Below are 24,997 nucleotides of genomic sequence, written 5' to 3' on the forward strand. Positions count from 1 at the left end.
GTGGACTATCGATATAAAGTGTTACCAAAGTGTTTTGAAATTTCTATCTTCTGATTCAGAAGCTTGACTGATGAAGGCACACTGAATCTCGTCATGCTCAGCAAAGCCTATCTGGTTCCACATTCAAAGGGTCAATTGTGCACTTTCTCATTGAGCTTTGCATGTGCTGAAAGGATAAGCAATGTTCGAGAAATTTAGTCTAAAATTTCTGAGGCGGAGTTCAGCTTTATTCTTTCTGGATGAGTGGAAAATAATGTAGAGGAATTTCCTCATTGCTTCAGAGAAAGGGAGAGAGAGATAGGAGGAGAATACGTACCCTCTGGTTTCTTGTGGATTTGTCTAAACATGCTCCTATACCAGTCCTTGGGCTTGTTTACGCTCTGGAGAAAGGGTTGGGGAAGAGAAAAATGCATTGTTTAAAAAAAAACAAAAAAAAAACATGCTGGCATAAAGTAAAATATCACAACAAAATAAAAAAAAGCTTAACAAACACTATTCTAAATTATTCTTGAGCATATCTTATTTTTTTCCCCACTGTTTTTTTCTGCTTTTCGCATAAATAACACAATACAGCGTGGTTTATGGTTAAAACAAGACATATAATTTGCTAAAACTTAATACAAGACAATGTTCCTAATATCTACACCTTACAAAATGTTACAAACGTTTTTAAGAAGTTAGTTTTCATTTTTGTATTTAATGTTATATTTTCTGGCATTGTAGTTAAAGTCTAAGTCATTTTTTGTCAATTTTAGTAGTGTGCTGTTAAAAAATATATGTTTTTATAGGTTTTATTAAATTTTATTTACGTTTTTTTAATTGCGGAAAAGAGTTTCAAATTACCTGAGCTAATATTTTACTCACAAGAGAACATAGATAACATAAATGTTTAAACTGAGAAATTTTACAATTTTATGCAAAAAAATATTTTTCACTATTCAATATTTTCTGTAGGTGAAAGATCTGGACTGAAGGCAGGCCAGTTCAGCACAGGACTCTTCTACTATGTAGCCATGCTGTTGTAAAAGCTGCAGTATGTGATTTTGCATTGTAATGCTGAAATACACAATGCCTTCTCTGAAATAGACGTCATCTGGAGGGGAGCATAAGTTGCTCTAAAACCTTTCAGCATTCATAGCGCCTTCCAAAACATGCAAGCTGCCCGTACTGTATGCACTTACTTAAGCACCCCCATACCATCAGAGATGCTGGCTTTTGAACTGAACGCTGACAACAAGCTGGAAAGTCTCCGTTCTCTTTAGCCCAGAGGACAAGATGTCTGTGATTTCCAACAAGAATGTCAAATTTGAACTCGTCTGACCATAGAACGCCTTTCTACTTTAAAACAGTGCACTTCAAATGAGCTTTGGCCCATAGGTCACAACACCACTTCTGGACCGTGTTTAGGTATGGCTTCCTTTTTGCATGATAGAGCTTTAGTTGGCATCTGCAGATGATTGTGTTTACCGACAGTGGTTTCTGGAAGTATTTTGGGCCTATTTAGTAATGTCAAAGACGGAATCAGGGCCCAAAGACCACGGGCATTCAACAAAGGTCTTCTGCCTTGTCCCTTTCTCCGGGTTTATAATGTTACGTACAGTAGATTATGAAATGCAAAGCCTTTGCAATTTGACATGTGCATTTTTTTTAAAGTGTTCCACAAAATATTGGCTAATGTGATTTTTAAGTCTTTTTGATAAAATAAAAACAAAATGTAAAAAAAAAAAAATTTGGTTTTCAGTGTTTTTGTTGACTGTAATAATTCTGCTGATAACCAGCACGCTGCAAATTCATGGTTATTTCCTGATAAAAGAAGCAATAGCCATGGATTATATTGTAATTTCCAACTGACTGAAGGTGTGACACAGAAGTGCGTTCTGGGACTGCAGAGGTTGAGTAAGACTCACAGATCGGGATGCGATTGGCATGCCTGTCTCATCTACAGGACCTATTCCCGAGAACTTGATTAAGCGCTCCTCTCGGGTGCCAGACAGTCTGGGCAACGTGGCTGAACCTCCGGTCCGTACACCACCATTGGATAATCCAGCTAAAAGACAGAAAGAGGACAATTTAACGCATATCAAATTGCATGAAATACGAATATATGAACATATAATACTTGCAATTCTAATTTCAAATGCTCCCATTTCCTCCAATTCAAGCACAGAAACCTAGACTTGCATATACTTATAACCACAGATAAGATCATTTAGTAATATCAAAAGTTTTGTTACCGTCTGTCTGAGTCGGCCCATAGTAGGATCCGAAACTCTGTGATGTGAATCCACCTCCATTGACCTCTGCAACCTGATGGAAACATTATTGCATTATTGTACCAGAAATACAGTATATAACAATCATATTCTAATAGTGCATTAAAGAGTATTAGGTAAATAGGAAACATTAGTTATAATGTCAGTGTCCCAAAAGCATGCCAACTGAAGTGATATTTGTTATTAAATGCAAATGCACTTAAAGAAGTTCAGTGTTAAAGTGTTGAAATGCTTGGGCACACTATATATAATTATTAATAATAATTAAGAATTGAAATGAAAATGAAGCATATTTCATACTGTAAACAGGATACTATACTCTAAAAGTCTTTTTTTTAAATATCACCACAAGGGGGCAGAACAATATAAGTTAAGCATCTAAACACATTCAGTCTAAGCGTGTAACAATGTCAAAACAGTGTTATTCATTCATACTTTTATTTGTTATTAAAAACATGAAAAACAAACAACAATAATAAAAAACTGTTTCAGTTATATTAATGTCACTATTTCAGCTTATTTTTTCACTTTGTTGCCGAAGCTAAATTTCTCATTCAATTTGTTTTTTAAGCTTAAGTTTTTCAGCTAAAATTTCTATTTTAACAACAACACTGTATAGGTGCTGCTTAATCAAAGCACAATGTGGAAAAGTTTAGAGTTGAGTTGAACAGATATAAACTAAACTTTTACATACGAACATTTTAGTAGCAGCATGTCCCTTTAAAAAGATTTTTTTCATTATTTATATTATGACTTACGTTAAGATTTAGTGACCTAGATGTAGCAGAATCATACATTTTGAATCCTGGATCAGTGTGGTTTTAGACCTTTAGTCCGGATCCCAGTGCAAACGAATAATAAAGTTCTCAACACACATATGGAATAACGTCTGCAGCGGTAATACGTTACGGCAGTGCTCTTGCCTTGTGCTGTGAAGACGCAGGGGCTGAACTGATGCTGAACGGACTCGAGGGAGGTGTAGGAAGACCAGGAGAGATTACCACTACTTCCTGGGTCACATCCGGAGCCATGAAGCGCTGTCTGGATCCACTGCCGGGAAGAGCCTCGTCCGAGAAAATGATCCGCGAGCCTTTGAGATGGTCATGCACCTCCACTCTTCTCTGAGGGAAAAACAGAGGTTTTATATCATTACGTTTCCATCCATTTTCCATGCAGCTTTGTTCTCCACAGGATCACAGGAGGATGGAAAATATCCCGGTGTTTTGGGACACAGCCAGGTGAGAGGCAGCCTGAACGACACATGTATGCATGTACTCACTCGCACCTACAGCCAGTTTATAGTCTCCAACTCATCTATGATGAATGTCTTTGAAACATGGGGGAAAGCCACACAGACATGACGAAAACATTCAAACTAAAACAGATCTTTATACTATATATTGACATTGACACAAGTCATTTTCTCAAGAACAGGAAGTGAAGGTTTAGATAGTAGGCTTTATCAGTTAGCAACAGTTGTTCTATACTGTAACTACACCATTCTCTGGGCAAAAAAGTACATTTAAACGTGCACAAGCGCATTTAATTGTGCTGAATGTGCACTTCTAGTGTGCTGTGGTATATTTAAAAAAAAAATACTTGCAGATAACATAATATTAATGAAATAAAATTACATATATGGATAATTAATCTTAATAACATAATTGTTACTTAATAAGGATCGTACTTGTGTAGTTCTAAAAACAAGCTGTCCATCCTCGTCCATTTTAGACTTCAGATGTTCCAGCTTCTTACAGAGAAAGACTCTTTGTGGCTTAGTTTGAGGGGCAACGGGAAGAAACTTCTAGCTCATTACAGTGCGACACTCGGCCAATAGGGTCACGAAGAGTTCACCACGGATAACAGGTTAGGTTTTTAAGCATCACTGGTTATGTTTTACACTTGCGAAACGTCCTCCTGACCTCCTTTCCTCTTCCTCTTGACTCGAACCCCACCATCCCTCACTCTCGGCTCTCTCTGTGACCTGAATAATGCTCCCTCTCTCCATGTGAACTCCAGGGGTCATGGGAAGATCCCTGTGTTCTCACAGATGGTGAAACTGTATCTTGTTAAATCATGGAGATGCTTTGTGAGCTGGGAGAACAGGGACCGGGCCTTTTTCATGGAAATCCAAGTCTAGTCCATAAATAGCTCTCTCTTTCTCTCCTCCTGTCATTGTGTAAGGGGCTGTTTGTACCGTTTCTTTCTTTCGGTGGTTCCAGGGCGTCTTTCGAGCTGATGCTAAACTGCCCAGGAGCCGCCAAGGATCATAAGTAAGTGCAAGTAAGTAAGTACCTCACATTAACTCGGGTTTAACGGATTGAGCGACGTAGGGAGCAAGCTTTGAACTTCAACAGATGCTCTTACCTGAGACTGCATGTCATCTGCAAGGATCCTGGTCAGTAATCAGTCAGATCTCAGGCGCGCTGCCTGAAAAATAAAGAGCATTCAAAATACTGTTATTCCTTTAAATCAGTGACCAGTATTCAGTTACTGGTCTGTTAAACACGTCTGCCAACAATGAAAAGCACTAAATCCTGCTCAGAAAGTCACTCGATGATGTCATGTGATAATTAGCATATTGATGACGTAACTATGAGTTATATTTGCTTCCTAGTGCCAGCCCTTTGAACAGTACATCTGTTTGCTTCCCTTCCACTCTCTTATATTCACAAACTGTATAACATTAACATAACATATTTCCTTTTTCTGAACACAAATATGAAGTAGTGACTGAAACATGACAAATTTAGTGACAGTATCATTAGGCAACACTAATTCATAAAACAACTGATATTAGGTCAATTTGCTATTTGCTTGGGATCAGCTAATTTTTAATGTTATGTTCTTTATGTTCTCTTATGCTCATTTATTTGATAGTTTTTATTTTTATTTGTTTGATACATTTTTATTATCACTTTTATCCATTTAGCACATTCTTGATGCACAAAAGTATTCATTTCTTTTAAAAGATAAATAATATATTGAGCCCAATCTTAGTTTAACACAAATTTTCTATTTTAAATCAACTTTTTTTTTTTTTAAATCAAAGAATCCTGAATTATCACAGTTAAAAAAATTAATATTAAACAGCACTTGTTTTCAACCGTTTCCAACATTGATTACAAATCAGCATATTAGAATGATTTCTGAAGAACCATGTGACACTGATAACTGGTGTAATGATGCTAATAATACAGCTTTAAATTACAGGAATAAATTATAATTTAAATTATATTAAAAATATATTAAAAAAATTTACATTTATTTTAATTTAATTTTTTTTTCTTTCATTTGTAATAAAATAGATACAGGTTTGATGAGCATAATAAAGTTCTTCAAAAAGGATTAAAAATCTTACTTATCCCCAAACTTTTGAAAAGCACTAATATATATTGTGTGTGAGAACCTTTTTGGATGATAGTTATCATCTGAAAACTATAACACCATTTCAAAGAGATAGTTTATTCACAAATTTGTGTTTCATTTTATTTATTTTTTTAAATAAAAAAGTGAATTAACATTTTATTCCCCAATTCTGTTTGGTCTTCCTCGTTAGACTTATACTTGCACCTGTTGGTGTGAATGCAGAATATGAAATCAATTGTGAAAAAAAAAATATTTCTCTCATCATATGGATATTCCTTCAAATTATTCACAAAAATCTTTCAAATGTGGACTGCTTTGTTGCCACGGCAGTGAAAAACTAAACAATGGCCGCTGTTAAAACTTTCCGAAAAGCCGTAAACGTGTGAAAACCGGCACAGATGACCCATCATATCTGCTGTAAACATCCTCAGACATAACTAAACCGAAAACTGATCAAACATGAGAACACTTTCCTATAGCTCTACAAAGAAATGATGTTTAAAACTCACAAAAACTCGGTCATCATGGCAACCGGTCCAACATGAACTGTTTCATATGACTTTAGCTTTCCATTTGACATCAGTGTTTCCCGCTACGAGAGCGTAACCACGAAGCAAGCGCTCCTCGAGTGTTTTCCATGTGAGATGATTAACTATAAACCAGAGACCAAAATGATTGCCGTCAGTTTCCTGAATGCTCTATCCATTGCTCTGAACACTGGGCTTTTCACACAGGGGATTATATGTTGGGTTATTCTCTTCTCTCATTCTCTTGGCCCAGATGACTCACCAGTCTTGAATGAGCTCCATTGCATAACAGAAAACAACAATTGAGTGTGTGTTTATGTATGTGTGCTTCACAATGATCTAGTATGTGAGGGTCCCACAGTGTGGGGGTGTGATTATTTGCATGACCGGCGCTGCTTATTAACGCATATGGATTTGTACTGCATCAATTAATGAGAGTGAACTCTGGACAGGAGCGAAATATGACTAAACATTAAGGGAATAAGTACATGTCTGTCAGTTATTCACCTCCATGTCATTTCAAACCAACAGAGCAAAATGGGATGCGACCAAAAAAAATTATATTGCACCGCTTTTGCAGATGCAATATGCTCCCAAATCTTTATAGTTCCACACAAAACCCTTAGTTTTAGCAAAAATTTGCATTCTGTCATGACATAGCTTTGTAAGTCATCTCAAAGTTAGAGGACTTTTTGGTTTTTTAGGGGAACGCAAGAGTTTTGAAAGCAACGCAAGGTTTTAGGGAAACGCATTAAACATGTTTTCATGGAACGCAAAACGTTTGAACAAAAGGTTTATAGGTGCATAGATTACAAAGCGGATGCAAAGTTTTTCTGAGATATGCGAATGCTTTTTGAGGGGAAACAAAACTTTTTAAAGCAAACACAAAGTTTTCAAAGGGAATGCAAACACAAAAATTGGTTCTTCTGTGGTTCTTTGTGGTAGCTGAGGTGCTATATAGCACTGCTACGTGGTTCTTTGGCTCATAATCATAAGGGAACCAATAAAGAACCTGCAAGGTGCTGTATAGCACCAACTGTAAAGACATAGGTGCTATGAAGTGGTTCCCCTATAACTATGAGCCAAAGAACCACTTTTAGTACTATTAACATCATTTTTTAATTGAGAGTGAGGTTTTGCAAGCCAACATTAAAGGTTTGCAAGTAAATGGCAAATTTCTGAGGCAATGCAAACATTTTTTAAGTGAAGACGGGGTTTTTTTGTTTGTTTTTTACAACAACTGTGTCCATTCCTCACAAAAAGCCATTACGTGACGTAGACATAGATTAGCACAAGTCAAAAGTACTGCTTTTCCAAAGCTTGGCTTTTTTGTCACTGAGGTTTGGTTGAATCCATCCACATTTACTTTCATTGTACGCGAAATAACTGCCAGGGCATTCTACTAGACAACATCTTTTGTGTTACATGGTAAAAGGAAAGTGGGTTTGGCACGTGAAGGGTGTGTACAAAACATTACAAAAACATTTTGAGATCCACACAATTTAGCATAAAAACAAAATGGTTTTCCATAGCAAACCCCAAACACCCTGTCCGTTTTTCTTTCATGACGTCACGTGACACGCACAAGGGTCACAGCTGTATTTGACATGACAAAATGTCACAAACAATTCATTCATGTTCATTCTCTTCAGCGGTCAAATGAATTCGGTTTGAAAAAGGGTAACGATTTCATTAAACGCTAAGTCCATTCATTCATACGTTTCACAATAAAGAAAAGGACGCCTAACCTTTTGCCTGTTTTTGAATTTATAATTATGAAATCCCTTTGTTGCGCACTGACATTCTTTGTGAAGTCATACATCAGAAGTTACTTACTCAAAATGAAAGAAAGGCTTATAAAACTCAATAGCCAGTTCGGAAATGGTGCAACTGAGAGTGAAGGAGTGTTGATTTACTGCACTGTCGGTCTCCACACGTACAGTATGGAGGAGACAAAGAAAGACGTTTGTATGAGGGTGTGTGTGTAATTATACATCTGCATGAACCTGTCAGCGGACTAAAATCAGGGATGGGTCATGGTGGGCATTTGTAAGTTTCACTAGTTTTACATTTTTATTATAAGGATTTTTGTATACAGCATACTGCAGTTCGTATGTGATGGCAAAGCTGAATTTTCTAGTCATTAATGTCACATAATCTTTCAGGGAATAATTCCAATTTGCTGAGTTGCTGCTCAAACATTTTTTTATTATTATCAGTGTTTAAAACCATGATATTATTTCAGGATTCACTCACAACATAATAGAGCATAATATATATCGTTCTAAACAAGCATTGATTTCTTAAATAAGCAAACTGGTCACCATTCGAATGGTACTGTATATTTAAATAATTTTTAGACTAATGTTTTTCCCTGGTTGAGAAGCACTGGTATCGCCTAGTCGTTTTGGACACGGATATTTCAGTTCTGAACCTCCGCAATGCGATATATATCAATATCAACATAAGACAAATGTGTCACTGTGTTTTAGTGCCACTCAGTGGACATTTCTCTTGGAAATCGCGGCGAAACATGACAAGCTGACTAGTTTTTCAATCAACCCTGCCGACTAAATCAATTTAAAACTGCTCTCTTAAAAGATGGCATTCTGAAACAACAAATCTCTAAATCAAAACGTTTATTCCTTGACGTGCAAATGAAGAGATTGCAGATTGGACGGCAATGCTGCTGGCTCTTTAGACCATTATTACCTAAATGAGCACTGTGTGAGAGAGAAAGGGAGAGCGCTGCGCCCGACAACATTCTCTCAGGAATTGGGAGAGGACTCCTGAAACACAACCTAATACGGTCACGTCTCCCTCAGACAACCGTGGGTGAAATATGCTCAGATTCTTCCTCAGAACACACTGAGCATTACTGCTGTTTGTTTTTTGAGCGCTCCAAGCGGTTTTTGCAGATTACAAAATTCAAACAAGCATCTGCGATGCATAAATGTTGCATTCTTCTGACAGCAGGCTAGCAGACCCGATTTGTCCATTGTTTTCATCTGGGACATACAGTACTCTGCTGGATGGTGTGCATGTCCAAAAATTAATTATGTATCTACTAAGTCTTCAGTGTCACTGATTTTCTGCTTGTGAAACAGTTCTACCAATGCATCGTTGTATACAACGCGCGACTCTGAAACGTATTTGCTTGAAGAGCCGGCGTGAAGTGATAAAGGGGGAGGTATTGGGATGATGTGGACGAGTGGGATGAGGAATGTCCCTGCGGAGGACTCTATAAACTTGGCAATGACATCAGACACACGTCCCACAAATCCGAGGTCACTGGCACAAGACGTTCTGCAATATCTGGTAACATCTTTGAGCGCCATATTGCTCCACGTGTTTGTCACCTGCGGAGTACTTAGCGGGGGAGATATAAACAAAGCTTTTGAAAATATTATCCATTTAAAACAGATAAAACCATACACAGTAAAGTGGATCCCAGAACCACACAAACACCACTGCCTCCTGACTTCCTGAGCTTTTACTGAACAATACGCTTTGAACAGCATTTGAATGTCTATTTAAAGGCACATTTCATGGCAAAATAAAAATTGTATTTTATTTATTCACCCTCAAGTCATTCCAAACATGTAACCTGACTTTTTTTCGTCCACTACATGTAATTCAATGGGGTTCAGTTATGTTTGGACTGCTGGAATATTCTTCAAAACATCTTCTTTTTGTTCTGCAATAGAAAACAAATTTGGGACAACATGATTTTTTAGGCTGTGACTACACACAGGTAGAAAAAAAGCATTCCTCTCAGGTTAAACTTTGGCCTGCTTCATGGGAAAAGTGCGATCTAAATGTCAAAACATTGTTGCTCTGCTCTTAATCTTGTTCTTATCTGTGTTTCATCTTGTTTTATAGGAACAGGCAGGCAGGAAACCTGTAAGACGTAAATGAAAAATCATTAACATTTAATCAGGGTTCTGCTTTTTATGAGCAACTAAGGGTTCCGGCACCAACATTATTAAGCATTACGGCCTTTAGCTCCAAGCAGAGAACACGCATACCATCTGCGACGAGTAACTGGTTTGATTAAGACACAAACTCTGCTTAACGAATGTCTGCTAGGCTGTAGGGGTCAGTTAAGTTAATTACTGCAGTCAAATCACTAGCACATGTTGATGATAAATCAAGCTGCAGTGATGCTCTACGCTTTAGGGGTGTTGCTTTAGTCACGTTGTTTTTAATAAAACCCTATAAACCACAAACGATAACAGGGTCTATCGAATGCCACAACCAGTACTAGCCCTGAAACACAATGATATATTGATTCCTCTATGTTGTGTAAAAACCCTTGACAGAACAGAATCCATTCACATTCTCCTGTTACTTCTGGAGACTTGCAACTGTTACCTTAAAAAGCATTTTCTACTTGACTGAACCCATAGTATTTCATTTTGTTGGCATAAATAATGCATTTAGTAGTGCTGTCTAACTCTTTATGAGCACAGGAGCGTTTTCAGATACGCGCTCCACTCCGCCTCAACGACAGACACTATAGTCAAACAAGATTGAAAAAGATGAGATATTGTCAGACCACACGTCCATAAAAAAAAAAAACCTCCTGCCCTGTCAGCTGTTATACTGTGTTTGTAGCGTATGCTCTTCAATTGCATGCACAAGTATGGCCGTTGAGCGTTATAGCCTTTATCATTTCATATTAATGCGCAAAACTACGAGCCTGCATCAGATCAGTATCGTGTTCAACAGTGGCAGCTCTTAAAGTCATAGCAGCCAAATAACCAGCTGCTGTGATGTCTGTTAATCAAAGAAAGACAAAAAGAGTGGCTTTTGAAGCTTTCATCTACATTTAATTTAGAATTTAGTGTTTGATTGCTTTTTCCAATTTCTAAATATGTCCTTCTTGCTAAGGGCACAGATAAATACGACATTTATTATAATGTGTTTATGTGAGGATTGTTTTAAGTTAACTTAAATTAAAAGTCTAATTAAATGTTAGCTTCATAACTGATAGCTTTAATTGTTTAATGGCTGGAGTCTATTAATAAAAAAAGGAAAAAAAACTATTTACTAGAGACATCAGTAGTACTTCAGTCTCGCCTTCAGTCAAAAAAAGATGCAATTAAACATTAAAATATGTTAAAAATGTTGTTTCTACATGAATTTGAGGATTGAACGTGAAATTATTGCAATATAGAAGTATATTTAAAAACTTTAATGTTGGTGGAATTAATTCCAAATAGTAGCATACAGGTGAATTCAGTGATCCTCGAATAAAACCAGTTAACTTAGATGTGACCGTTTTTGTATTTTTCAGTGCATACTCCCAATGACATCACCGTTGAAACGCTTTCCTGTGTCACTTCAACTGATGTTTCCATCTGCTTTGGGTGGTTTTATACAGAGATAACAATTGACTAACCCGAATCACAGGATTACGCCTTTCTTTTATATTCCTTAAATAGCACCGAAAACTAAGCACGCGCTCAAACTCTGTGGGAATCCGAGACTTTCAGCAAAGTGAAATCATGTTTTCCACAGGGAACTTTATAGGGATAGTTCACATAGAAACAAAGCTTATGTCATCATTTACTCATCCGCTCGCCGTTCCAAACCAAGTGATTTTCTTCTTCTGTGAAATATAAAAAGTGACTTTTCGATGAACATCCTGGTCACTTTTTTTCAATGTAATAAAAGTGAATGACAATGGGGGCTGTCAAAGCTCCAAAATGACCATAAAAGCGGTTCATATGGCTTGTGCGCTACACATACTGTGAGGTTTATTGATGGAATATGATTCCATCCCAGGCTCGAACCTTTCTTTTGAGTTGGAGCATTTCAAAGTTAACAGCTCACCAAAGGCAAGATTATCAGTGCATTGTTAAATGTAGCCTTGACTTGGAATACAGTGCGTGAGTTATATGGACCACATTTATGATGCTTTTGGGTCCTTTTGTAAACTTAAAAACTTCAGTCCTCATTATTTGTAACTTTTGTCCTCATTATTTGAAACCGCATGTTGAAGTATATTTCCCTTTTGTGTCATGGAAGAAACCCATAGGTTTGGACCCACGTGAGGATGAGTAAATGATGACATTTCTGGTTGAACCGATTCTTTTACGGCAACGTCACCAGTTACGAAGTCCGAGCATCTCGTGTGACTGAGTGACCTGTGAAACATTAGTGAAGGAGCTCCAGCAAGGAAGGAGTGCGCTACAATTCAAACAAAAGTCAACAGCTCTTACGTAATACAGAGTCACATGTTATATGCTGGGTATGATAAGTTATTGCAGATGCTCTTTGGCCACACGTTGGCGGGTTTGAAACTGTAAGTGTTTAAATACGGCAATTTATCTGTTATCAAGACGTTATGAGATTTCGGTGAGTGCAAACAGGACACATCATTCCTCAAAGATAATAAGGGCTAGTGCAACGATGCTCGAGACGGCCGTGAAGTGGCAGCTTGTTTTATTTCCCACATGCACACGTATGCAGGATTGCATTTGATGAGATAAAGACGATCTGTAAATTGCTTACAGTGAGCAAGGCCTGCATGTTTAAAAGCTACTTGTTTCAGCACATCTACGAACCAAAAGAGTTGTCAGCAAAGAGTCTGGTCCTGATAAAAATAAAGTCTTAACATGTGCTTGTATTGTATTCCGGTTAAAACATCTGAACATGTATATCTGCTTCGTTACATCTAGTAATATTGTAGTGTACTGCAGCTCTTAAAAGTATTAAAAACTCTGTACTCAAAGTGTGCTTTTATAACTTAAAATAGAGTCCTATTAAAAGTTTGATAAGGTCAAAGTAGAGTAAGGCATTAATATGTGCTTAATTAGCACTAATAAATGGCTAATATTCTAGTAATATGCATGCTAATAAGAAACTAATAGGTGTAACCATAAAAAAAAGTTGCTGACTTAGATACTATTTACTGTTTTAAGTAGTGTGTTATTTGATATTTTGAGTTTATTATCATCTAATTAGATCATAAATTAACAAGCAGTTAATTATCTTAAAACATTAGGTTCAGTTTGCATTTGAGCAGATTCCTTTTCATATACATGAAAATTCCCAAAAAGCCTGATCATATTACATAATCTTGCTTCTTAAGCCATCTTGGAATTTTTTTTTTTACATTTTAAGAAAAATGCTAAAAGAAAAAAAATGATTTCTTGCTGTGAAGCACGTTGAATGCAAGCCACCGGCATTTTTCATTTGATTCTTTTGTCTTGTTGACAGCAGTTGCTGACGTCATTGTCCAAAGATCAAAGGTCAAAACAGGCACAGGTCAGTTTGAGGCTAAACGGTACTGCTTTTGTGAACAAGTTTAATTACACTTTAGACAGAACTGTACTGACAAGATTTCATTGTTCCTGTGTCAAAATTTGCCCGGTTGACCTTTGTATAAACAGCAAGTTCATTCTTCAGTGTGAGAAACCCTTAAATTAATCAAATTAATACGCACAAAATTCATTAATCATAGATTTGATTCATGAATCAACTTATGCAACTTTCCAGATACGATTCCTGACATCAGATTCTCTCTCCCATCACATTTTTACCATTAAACTTAAGTTTGGTGACAATAGCCAAACAATGGCCATTTTTTTATTGTTCTTAGTGGAAAAACACCAAAGTGAGGGGTCACACAGAATACGTAGACATTTATCACTTTTTGTAGCCTTTAAAAGTGTCCATTTAATCATTAACAGACACAGTGAAAAACCATGTGCAGACTTTTGCAAAATTCACCACATTTTTGACCATATTGGTGAATCCCAGCTGTCCAATAAGATGAACTCTATCCTGCATCTCCATTTATTTTCACGAAGGCATTTGGAAAATGTCCTGAGCGTAGGCGGTTTGTTTGTTGCTCTGGAGGAGATGATCATTTTATCATGCAGTTTATATAAAATATATCAGCAGAAACAGTATAGTATACTTTTAAGATGAGTAATTAACTGTTCCTCTCAATTTAGTGTATACTGTATGTTTACACTAGAATCACATAATTATTATTTTGTGCGCATATTAAGTGGCAAACATTTAGGACATACTTAAAAAAAAATCAATGTCTAAGCATTATATAAGAAAACCACCACACCAGTGCAGTAGATTAAAATATGGTATTTTGCATGAATTCATACACTTTACATTTAGCTCAAGCGTTAACATAGTTTTGGCTAAAGTAAATGAACAGATATGATTAATTTCTTTCGAATTACATTAATTGTGTATTTCATACTGAATGTCATAAATGCATAATGGAATATTTTGTATTAATCCTCATACACAGTTGGTCACCAAGCCTCTCCATTTTCTGATGGTCACATTAATCTTGTGCCACTTTGTTTATCAAATGAAGTTAAATGGTTGAGAGAGCTTTTCTCCCTCTGTGCTGCTAAAACATGTGTGTGTGTGTGTGTGTGTACGTGTTCTCATGAGATAAAAGCAAGTAGATAGACAAAGCATAGTATGAGGCAAGATTGAGCCAATAGATCTGACATCATGTCTAGATCATATCACTTACTCGAGGGCCACACTGTATGATTTTTTACAGTCTTTTACAATTTTTGCTTGTCTGACTGGGCGATATGATCCCAGTGAGATCTCGGGTAAAACAATGGCACACAGTGTGACATCCACAACCATTTAGGTCAAAGTGTACACAGCCAAGTTGCCAAGACTTTGGTCCCAATGGTCTGATATTTCTAACTCTGTACGCTCAGCTTGCATTTTGAACCTTTTTTGCACTAATTAGTTTGCCTACAACAAGGTGGCAACACTGGCCTGGCCTGATGTTTCACACAGCTACAACAAACTACTGAAGACGCAACAAGTGCTTGAGTAAGGAGGTTAAAAGAGGCCTGCAACTTCAAACAGGTTCAAAGAGATTTCAGTAATACTTAGGGGACATATTCACTATCAACTACAAAGTTTCCCTCAATAAATTCATAATTTGCTGCTTATTAAAAGTTAGTAAGGTAGTTGTTACGTTTAAGCATAGGGTAGTGTTAGGGATGTAGAATAAGGCATTAATATGTGCTTAATTAAATCTAATAAATGTCTAATATTTTAATAATATGCATGCTAATTAGCAACTAGTTAAAATATATATAAAAAGTGTTACCGAGGTTTAATTTGTCAAAACATCTGGAGAGAAAAAGAACAGGCACTGGACAGAAATGAATCTTTCTAGTGTATATGTCAAATGGGTTTGTGCACATCATTAAATTATAGTTTCAAAGGCCGTGCATTCTTCTGTACGCATTCACTAAAAATAGGTTTTGCTAAACACTCCCCCTTTCTATCATTAATTGAAGATGAAAAATTTAGCTTCACCCCAAACTCATTCCATTGGTCGAACAGTTGCTACGCAAGCCTGGTGGAGATGCTCAGACAAACAACAATGTTTAGAAAAAACAGAAATGTCCGAACAAACAGTCCCTGCTGAAACAAACTAAGACAACCCACACCAGTGGGACAAACACCTGGACATCAAACACTGATAGTTGTCTCTGGGTGTTATAGTGGAATAAGAGAAACATATATATATGCATTCAGCTATATCAAAACTAAAGTATGCTTATATAAAGAAAAGTACGTTAACAAATATTTAAAGTGTCATTTCTGTGAAAACCATAATTATAGAAATAACAATTGTTTTCAAACTAGTTTCCTAAACACTCCTCCCTTCTGCCATTGGTTGAACAAACAGGTAGCCCCACCCCAAACTCACTCCACTGGTTAAGCTGTTGTTGTGCCAGGCTGAGGCACTGTTAAGTCACACGTTCCATTGAACTCTATTGGCAACGATAGCTGCTTTTGGGAAATGCACCCCTGGCTGGATGCTCAAACAAACATCAATGTTTAAATGATACAGATATGTCCAAACAAACAGTCCCTGCTGAACCAAACCGAGACAGCCTACGCCACAGATGGAGGACAAGCACCTGGACATCAAACTATAAATTATAACTAATAAGTTATCCATAAGTTAGACTTCTCAGTGGAGCCGTCCAAAAATAGCATCCTTATAGTTTTCTCTTCATATATGTGATAGTGGGATAAAATAAAGTATTTTAAGATTAAAAATAACAAGAACAGCAGAACAAAGCAAAGGCCAATAAGTCCTTCAAAATCTCTCTCATCTGTTTCGCTGCTTACTCTTTAACAGGTCTGTGACGCTCGACCTTCTGATGGATGCGAGCGGACGCCATACAAGGCTCTGCTGTGCGTCTGTTTACAATCTCCCGTTATTACATGATACACACATTAATCAGCAGCGGGTCCATCTGATCACCATGTATGGTCGTCCATCGCTTGACTCGGTTGGGATGGATCCCACAAACAATTTGATAACTATGAGCCAAAATGGACTCCTCCACACGGGCCGTCCAAAATCAACACCACACGAAACACCTGCACGAACCTGTTGAAGACGATGATAATCAGCGAGACATTTCTCCGTAAAGAACATTTTTTGTACCCTTATGTATGTGTAAGATCAGATGCTGGGAAATGCCCCATACCATGAGGGTCCCCATAATATGCTTACGTAGCGGGTAATAAAGCAGTCGTGCGCACACTCACGCACACACGTAGCATGTGAGAATATTCTCAGAGAGATCAGTGTGAGCTGCTGAGGGCTTTCTGATGGACCTGACAGGAGAGCCTTTGGTCTGCCACACACTGACTCGCTCCATGCCTTTGTCACTGAATACACGCTATTGGAGCTGACACTGAAGTCTGCTCTCATTTGCCTTACAACGGTGGGAAACACCCAGACAGGCGACTAAAAATGCAGGCCATATTCAATGAGATTAAGCTGTCAGTCACTGACTACAGAAACACTATGGAAAAAACATCTAACCCTAAACCTAACCATGGGAATCTGTGAGCAGTTTGACCTTTTATCACATCACACTTATTTCAGTATTGATATTAACTTGATATCTTGTTATCGTATTGCATAAGTGTACAAAGTATATTGATATGTGTCAGTTATGTAAGTTTTTTTTAATTTATCGGTATCAGCCGATATTGGATATTTCATTTGTTTGTGTCGATTTCTTATTTTTAATAATTTTGACAATCTAAAGCTTACTTAAATTTGCAGTTTAACGGAAATATTGGCAAATCTTTTGTTCTGTATTGTGGCATGGTGTAGAAAATGAAAATAAAAAATGTAGGAAGCAGAATCGGTTCTGTGCGGGTCCTCCTAAATATTCCACACTACATCTTTAAATGGAGCAGACCAGTTCTAACTCATAATGACATAATTATTCACATTTAGCTCACATTTTTAATACTCCGCTAGTGCATGATGTAGCAGATGCAGCTCACTTCAGAAACCCTCCTCCTTCCCCAGCTCCACCTGCATAGATCTGCTATGGGATGATTTCATGTATGCTGTATATAGGGTTTTTATGTGCAGCAGCAATATTTCTTAATGGTTCACAGCAGCATGTTATGGATGTATTGGCAGTAGTGGGTTTTAATACTTGCTCTGTCACAGCAGCTGTCATGTACATAATACTAAATTTGTACAGTAAAAATGTAACTTTGAGCAGATCTCAGAATGGCAAACTGATGCCTAAATTCATTTTATACTTTTTTCATTCACTTAAACAAAACAGTGCAGTATATAACTTACAAGCACATCTTTTAGTAGCATCCCTAGTCGACATTCACTTATCACGCCACAAAAATGAACAACGACTTGTTTAAATCACAATTTGAATTACATAAACCACTTTTTTAATTTTGTACATCTAATGAGTACAATTAAAACATTAAATCATGAGAAATATTTGTTTTTGTCCTGTGGATCTTAAATCATAAAGTAACACCCTCAGTACATGAACCAAATGAATTTGAGGTCAGGCTATAATAATCAAATGTCAAACAAATCACACCACTCTAAACAGGCAAATTCAGTACATGCAAAACAACAACTGTCTCGGTGGAGTCCAGCCACTCAAAAGAACCCAAAGTGTTTTAAACACCAATAGAAATATGAATGCAGTACGCCATATGGGACTCCAGATTTTGGGCTTTTCCGCAGCGTTTACGCTCTTTCCCGCTGCTTCGAAAACTTCCCAAATCCCACCAAAGACCCTTAATCCTTCAAAGAGAGTTAAGAATCGACTTCAGACATATTGCGGGGCTACTGCTTTAACGCAGCCCTGCCAAACAGAGCAACTGCACGAAATAAATGAGTCGCTGTACGTGATCATTTGACTGTTTTACAGCTAAACTGTGTGCTGGAAGAAAAATCAACTCACCGGATCGTGTGGGTGTGTAAGTGTGTGACAGCAGACAAGCACTGATTTCCCAGGACGACACACACAATTCCCAAAGAGCTGCTTGGTCTGCTTTGTATGAAATAACCTTTCAGGTTCAACCTGCTCTTTGTGTACTTTTCTTCTCTCTCTCTCTCTCTCTCTCTCTCTCTCTCTGTCAGCTTTCCCGGTCAGTTCTTTCTCTGTCTCAGTGTTTTTTGCTCCCGTCTGCTTCACCTCTGTTGAGTCCCTCTCACATACTGACACACACACTCACACACATGCACTCTCACTCTCACTCACTCTCTCTCGCTCCACCACTACAGGACTTCCTGGTTGACAAGGGTTTCTATGGTGAAGCACAGACTGTGTGCAGAGGGCCGGCTCACTTTTGGCTGCCTTCACTAAAGAGCGTTTGAATAGGCGGTCAGCCTTTTGTGGCCATAAGGTGATATTTCACAGCACGGGGTTAAAGACTGGTGAATTCAAAGACTAAACCACATCCACCTCCTGATGGTCCTCCTCTCATTTCACTCCGTTCTCCCTGAGCTCCCGCCCCGCTGTTTTTCTACGAGCCGCTGCTTATGAGTGTCTGGCCATACATGGCCAAACAGCAGTGACTCAGAGAGAGCTGACTTCAGGCTTGAGAAATTCTTTAACAACAAATCAATGACAAATAAACCAGGCAGAGGTCTTGAATTAAGAAACATACCCTATTTTGAGATCTGTCAAGGAAGTGCAAGATTTAGAGCAGGGGTCTCAAACCACCGGCCCTTGAGATTTCATAAAGCCTCTAAAGTGTTTATCCTTAAAGGGACAGTTCACCCAAAAATTTAAATTTTGTCAGCATTTCCTCACATGTGATCCAAACCCAAAGTTTCTTTCTTCTATGGACCACAACAGGTGAATTTTGAATTTATTTAAAACATAAACACAGCAATATAGTCATATAAAAACATGTAAAACCACGTTGTTGATAATGTCCAATATTTTACAGCTCTTAACCATATCGATTTATAATTGACTATTCAGAGATTTTTCTGCTGTTTTCTCACGAACTCTGCTGACGGTGATAGTGGACTATCACTGTACAGTACAAAGTACTGATGATCTGATTTACAAGACTTACAAGAGTTCATGCAATCTACAATTTAGCATGATCAAAAAGAAACGATATTCATTTTTTAGCTAGCATATGATTTATGAATCAGGATTATTTATGTATTTTCCTTTTTCAAATGATCATATGTGTTTTCAATCATATTTTATCCATTCTATCTCATGCTTTTGATCTATAGTCTTAAAGTTTCAAGAGCACAATAGTCATTATTCTTCAATCCCTCTTTGTAGGATTCGAACTTACATCTAAATCTTTAACCACTAGGCCAAACCACCATCATTAAAAAACAACACAACAATAATAAACTTTATCAGGTACAACTGCCTCTGTGTGCATGAATTCTACATTACCTGAACTCCTTTATGCATGTTTTCTAGAAGTGTCTATTTTCCACTAGATCTTGGGGAGTCAGCTCGTTCTTAATAATTCAGTGGTTTGGCTCAGTAGGGCAATCCAGTCTTAAACGGTATAGTCTTACAGCGTGTGTGTGTGTGTGTGTGTGTGTGTGTGTGAGTGTGCAATGAGGCATTTTTGCCAAACAGCAACCAGACTATTGCAAAACAGAGGAGGAGAGGAGAAAATACATTCACAGTTGACAGTTTAAAGCATGAGAAAGCACGAGGTGAGTCCAGAGGAGAGCAGAGCTGCTGTGAAAGCTGAGCGTGTGAGACTGAGAAAAGAGAAATAAATCATCGAGAGTGAGTGATGAACTAGGAGAGGAGGCATGAATGCTTCTGTTATTAATGGTCGGCCTCCTGCAGCGAGCAGATATTTGTGTCTGCCAGTAAAATGATTAGTGGACTGAAAGAAACATCATCAAACATTATGCCATTCTCTTTATTATTTCTGTCTTTCTCTGTCTTTATTTTGTTAGGACAAGGTTCAGTTCTGTTCTAAAGATACAAATATACAGTGAGAAGGTACATAAAAAGTACAGGTTTTCTTAAACCGAAGGTTGCCAGTTGTTGATTTTTAACACGTTTTTGTGAAAGATTTTCTATACCGCATAAAATACATGTATTAACTTTTAACGTTTTAGCTCAATGTTCCCATATTTGATTGTATTAAGTGAAATGTGCGTTAGAATAAAGGTCATGGCTTTGTACATCAGCATTTCTATAGGATCATATGATACTGAAGGCTGGAGTAACGGTGATAATAATTCAGCTTTTCATCACAGAAATAAATTACTATTTAAAATATAATGAACGAGAAAAAAATTGTTTTAAATTGTCAAAATATTTAACAATATTACTGTTATTACTGCATATCTGAGTAACTCAATGGGGTCCTTGGGTTAAAAAAAAAACCTGTCTTTAAACCAAGAGGAAATCCATCTCTCTAATGAAAACAGCTATGATTAGTCAAAGTAATTATACAGTAAATTATAGCGTAAACATGTTGCTCCAGTCCTGACAAAAATGTAAGCAGCGGCTCAAGGGATTCTGTGAATGACAGCTTACCGCTGCTGAATAACAGCGTGGCTGGCATGATTCAGTGCTGCGTAAGAGGAAGCTAGCTGCACCACAACGGTAAATATTTACTCTAGACAAGACCCAGACCACGCTGCCATATATCTGATATGTAACACTTAATAAACATTTTATAGGGATGCAGAGTTTGTGACCTCGAGATTTCAATGTTCTGGAGCACAGATGAGCTACTGTGAATAAAATGTGCAAGAAACCAAACACAGCTTCAGCCTGCTGTCTGACACGACATGACCGGAGATCCATTTCCAGTCCCATTACCCTCTCTGTTCAATCTGTCTGTTATCCCACCTACATAGGCAAAAATGCCTAAAATAAAAAGTAAAAAATAAAACCATTTAAGGAAAAAAAATCTTACACTTCCAATTATCCAAAAAATAAAGAAGTATTTAATTTCAGTAGATGAGTTATGTTCATAAAAAAAAGACCTCAGTCATCTCTGGCAGTGTTACATTCATTGTTATTTGCTTTTGTTTATCTGATATGGTACTGATTAATATTTAAATTTTCCTTCGTTTTTGTGATTATTTAATATTAAAAACATTCAAATGTTTCACCGGTATTTTGCACTGCATTGTGTTTTAGGAAAATGAATGGAAATAGCTATAAAATTAATGGATAGCGTCCTGGCAGAAATGTATTAGTACATTTTCCAAGCCAACTTGGATAGAGTTTAATATAGTAACTTACTATTCTTCAGTTTTTTTCTTTCAAAAGCTTTATTTCAGATTTATTTGTATTTGTGAATATACCGTTTAATAGTCTTCGCCTCTAAAACACATTCCACCCTGAAGTGGTTTTATGGCGCATATTTACCATTAATATACTGATTTAAATGTTATTTTTTTAAGTCAACCCAATTGCTGAGATGCGCCTGTAAAGATATCATCCGGTCACTGACCTTCTTGAATCGACAGTGTTTTTTTAGCTTCCGATTTATTGCCAAAAAATGAGTTCAGAAAGTAAATAAATAAACAAATAATGAATATATCGTTTTGACTTTTTTTGTCAGTTTTCCTCAAATAAATTGCTAAACGCGTTTCCCCTGCATCTACTTCAGTACTACTGTCAAGCAGCCACGTGGGAAACACTGTCTGACAGGAATCTAGCAGATCAGGCTCAGCAGCTACTATCAGGGCGACGTTTCACAACACACTCTGACAGCAAATGATAACATGACAGCTGTACGAGCACGGGATGTCCCCTTTGCATTCACACTGTCACTGAAAGTGGACTCGGATTGGTTTTAGTCCACTTCAGCATTAATCCAAGATGTTATATGAGTTATTAAGTATAAAGTACCTGTATCTGACGTTTCCCACCCTGAAAGTAAACAAGTAAATCCTCGCTGTCTGAGCCCCAGCATGCATCTCCATAAACACTACAACAAAGGTGACGTTTCGAAATCACGTTTAAAAGAGACGAGCGGTGAAGAACAGAAGCGTAGGGTTGAGTGAAAGAGAAGTTTGAGGAGGACTGCGAGACGGGTATTTACCGTGAGGAGACGTTCCCTGGAATGAGCAGCAGAGAGAGGCGCAAATGTTACAGCCCCGTTCTGTTTCTGCTGGGAGGGCGTTTGCAATTTACTGTGATTCTGTGACTCAGCCTTTGTCCGTGTGTGTGTGTGTGTGTGTGTGTGTATATACACCATTCTGGGCAAGCCAGAATCATACATGAAACACTCAGTGCCTAACGAGTCCAAAGCTCTGTAATAGTTTCCATCCCATACTCACACACACACACACACACACACACACACACACACACACACACGCACGCACAGCTGGAAATAATACAGTCCCATGCAGGCTGAGGAGAAACACCCACTTGTGTGTTAAAATCAAAAGAACAAATGAATGCATTTCCCTTCCCGCACATAGACACTCTCTCTATGTATTTCTCTCATGCTCTGATCTCATTTCTCCATGCCTGCTTTACTCATACACTGAACAGGACTGCCTCCTCAGGGCTTCCTCCAGTCTTGAAGATGTGCCCTCTGCTGGAGCATGACATGCCAATTAAATAACATCACTACGTCCTCTTAGTTCAGCCACACAGCACGCTATTTTCAAAGGCAACGGTGGTCCATTAAATTAGAGGATACTTAAACCGGCCGACCGGCTACAACGAGGCACCCGACATCAGCCCAAAAAGCACATTTCAGATTACCCGACATCCGCACGAAGCTGCGAAAAGAACGATTGAAAAAAAGCTTGTTTCGAAGTTTAATATTCTTTCGACAACACGGCAAACCCAGTAGAAATGAAAAGATTGATCTTGACCCGTGTATGATGTATAAACCTTCGTTAAACTGTTTTACGATCGATTCCAAAGAAATCTTTAGCTGTACGATATCATGCTGTAGGCCGGCTACTCATCGGTGGTTTGGGAAATGGAGAGATGATTCGGCCGCAGGCGCCATCTTCAGGTAAGACGTGGCGTGACCCGAATAGTGCATTTTGGGTAATCTCTAGCTGCTGAGTGTTCATCTGTACACTCGTTATTGTGGGTCACTATGACGCTGAGCGCACGCATTAACGTCCACTGTGGTCTTTGAGACTTATATCTTCTCAAATAGTCTCAACAGCCATCTATTTGAAGGGTTAGTTCACCAAAAATTCACATTACTCACATTTTTGACAGACAGCGAGGCAGCCGTCTTACGGGTTCAGAACGACATGAGAGTGAATAATTAATGACAAAATTGTCATTTTGGGGTGAACTACGGGGTTAATCTAGAACAGTTCCTTAAAAAAGTAATTTCACGCCAATAGAAATAACAGACAAAACCACTGTGTTATGTACTCCACACTTCTCAAGAAATCTTGATCACAATTTCATTCCAAGGAAAAGAGGTTTGAAGAGGATGAGGTTATTCCTCCCTAATTACCCACAACACCTTTCTTTCCTCATATCTCATGCTAATGACATGTAATGAGCAGTTAAACGGGTCACAAAAAAAGAGGATTTTTATGATTGGATAATTATGATTAACTACATTACCATTAGCAAATTACTATTTCCTTTTTTTGCACCCGTGATGGCAAAGCAGTTATTACTCAAGCCGACCAGGACAACCACGTGCATTAAAACAATGCATTAATTAAAATAAATGAATGTGCCGATTTGTTTTGTTTTTGTTTATCTTACTCTCCCTTTAACGGATGAAGGCCGCTCTAAGCATGATTGCCTTGGCGAACTGAACCTACCCGGCTCGTAGACGGCTCAGATGAACAAGACGCAGTATTTTGAGCGGCCAGACTTCTGACTGCTGCTCAGCTGGACGCTTCACTGAACAACTCCAACCAAACACCAGCTTCGTTTCTGGTGGACGAACCAATCAATCATTTTCTGCCAAAGAAACAGATCGTGATTCCACACTTCTGAATGCTATATCCAGTACTAGAGCTGGTGTTTGGACTCTTACCGTGCTGCACATCTGCCGTTGAAGAGGATGTTTGTCTTCTTCATCAAACTGAGCTTCAGCTAACTATGTGTGTCATTCTCTCTGAGTCTCTCCGGCTTTGTGAAGCCTTTCCTCTTCCTCAGGCTCTGTTCTGTCATCCAAAATAAATATTTAACAGTCAGACGACATGATCAACAACCAAAGGTCACGTCCCACTCGCTCCTCCTCTCTGCTCCCCCCATTTTTATCATTTTCCCACTCTTAAACTTAGTTTCGGGGGTTTAACTGGAACGATGATATAATGCTGATGGACGATTTATTGTCCACTGCAGACACAAATGATACAAGAAAGTACTACACCATCTGCATTAGGCTTGGAGTAAGTCAGTATTTCCCATCATTTAATCACTGCGCTAACAGCCCTGTCTTTTCCTCAGAGCATGTTAATGATCTTTAATTTAGACAAGGCAGTTCACTGTTATCTGAGGGTCAATGTAGTTTAATTGCATTTAAACAGCAGCTAACAGAAAAATAAGATAC

At 37.9% G+C, this 24,997-nt stretch overlaps 1 protein-coding gene across 7 annotated transcripts in view; it reads right to left on the reverse strand.

Moving 5' to 3' along the window:
- The window catches only part of sorbs3 (sorbin and SH3 domain containing 3), a 42,829-nt gene extending 18,197 nt beyond the window's left edge, over positions 1 to 24,632 (reverse strand). The window contains exons 1-7 of one of the 7 annotated variants that reach the window (XM_043246353.1): positions 24,479 to 24,632; positions 24,261 to 24,402; positions 4,641 to 4,703; positions 3,197 to 3,394; positions 2,235 to 2,307; positions 1,908 to 2,047; positions 317 to 380 (exon numbers count right to left, since the gene is read on the reverse strand). In XM_043246353.1, coding sequence (XP_043102288.1) covers positions 317 to 380; positions 1,908 to 2,047; positions 2,235 to 2,307; positions 3,197 to 3,394; positions 4,641 to 4,652 — 487 coding nt within the window. In that variant the 5' untranslated portion in view covers positions 4,653 to 4,703; positions 24,261 to 24,402; positions 24,479 to 24,632. Of the gene's footprint in view, positions 1 to 316; positions 381 to 1,907; positions 2,048 to 2,234; positions 2,308 to 3,196; positions 3,395 to 4,640; positions 4,704 to 6,151; positions 6,332 to 18,444; positions 18,708 to 22,546; positions 22,618 to 24,260; positions 24,403 to 24,478 lie in introns of those variants that run through there. The other 6 variants (XM_043246352.1, XM_043246347.1, XM_043246349.1 and 3 more) reach the window with 6 other exon arrangements.
- Between the last annotated feature and the right edge of the window lie 365 nt (positions 24,633 to 24,997).

This window comes from Puntigrus tetrazona, chromosome 8 (genome assembly GCF_018831695.1).
Source record: "Puntigrus tetrazona isolate hp1 chromosome 8, ASM1883169v1, whole genome shotgun sequence".
Lineage (NCBI taxonomy): Eukaryota > Metazoa > Chordata > Actinopteri > Cypriniformes > Cyprinidae > Puntigrus > Puntigrus tetrazona.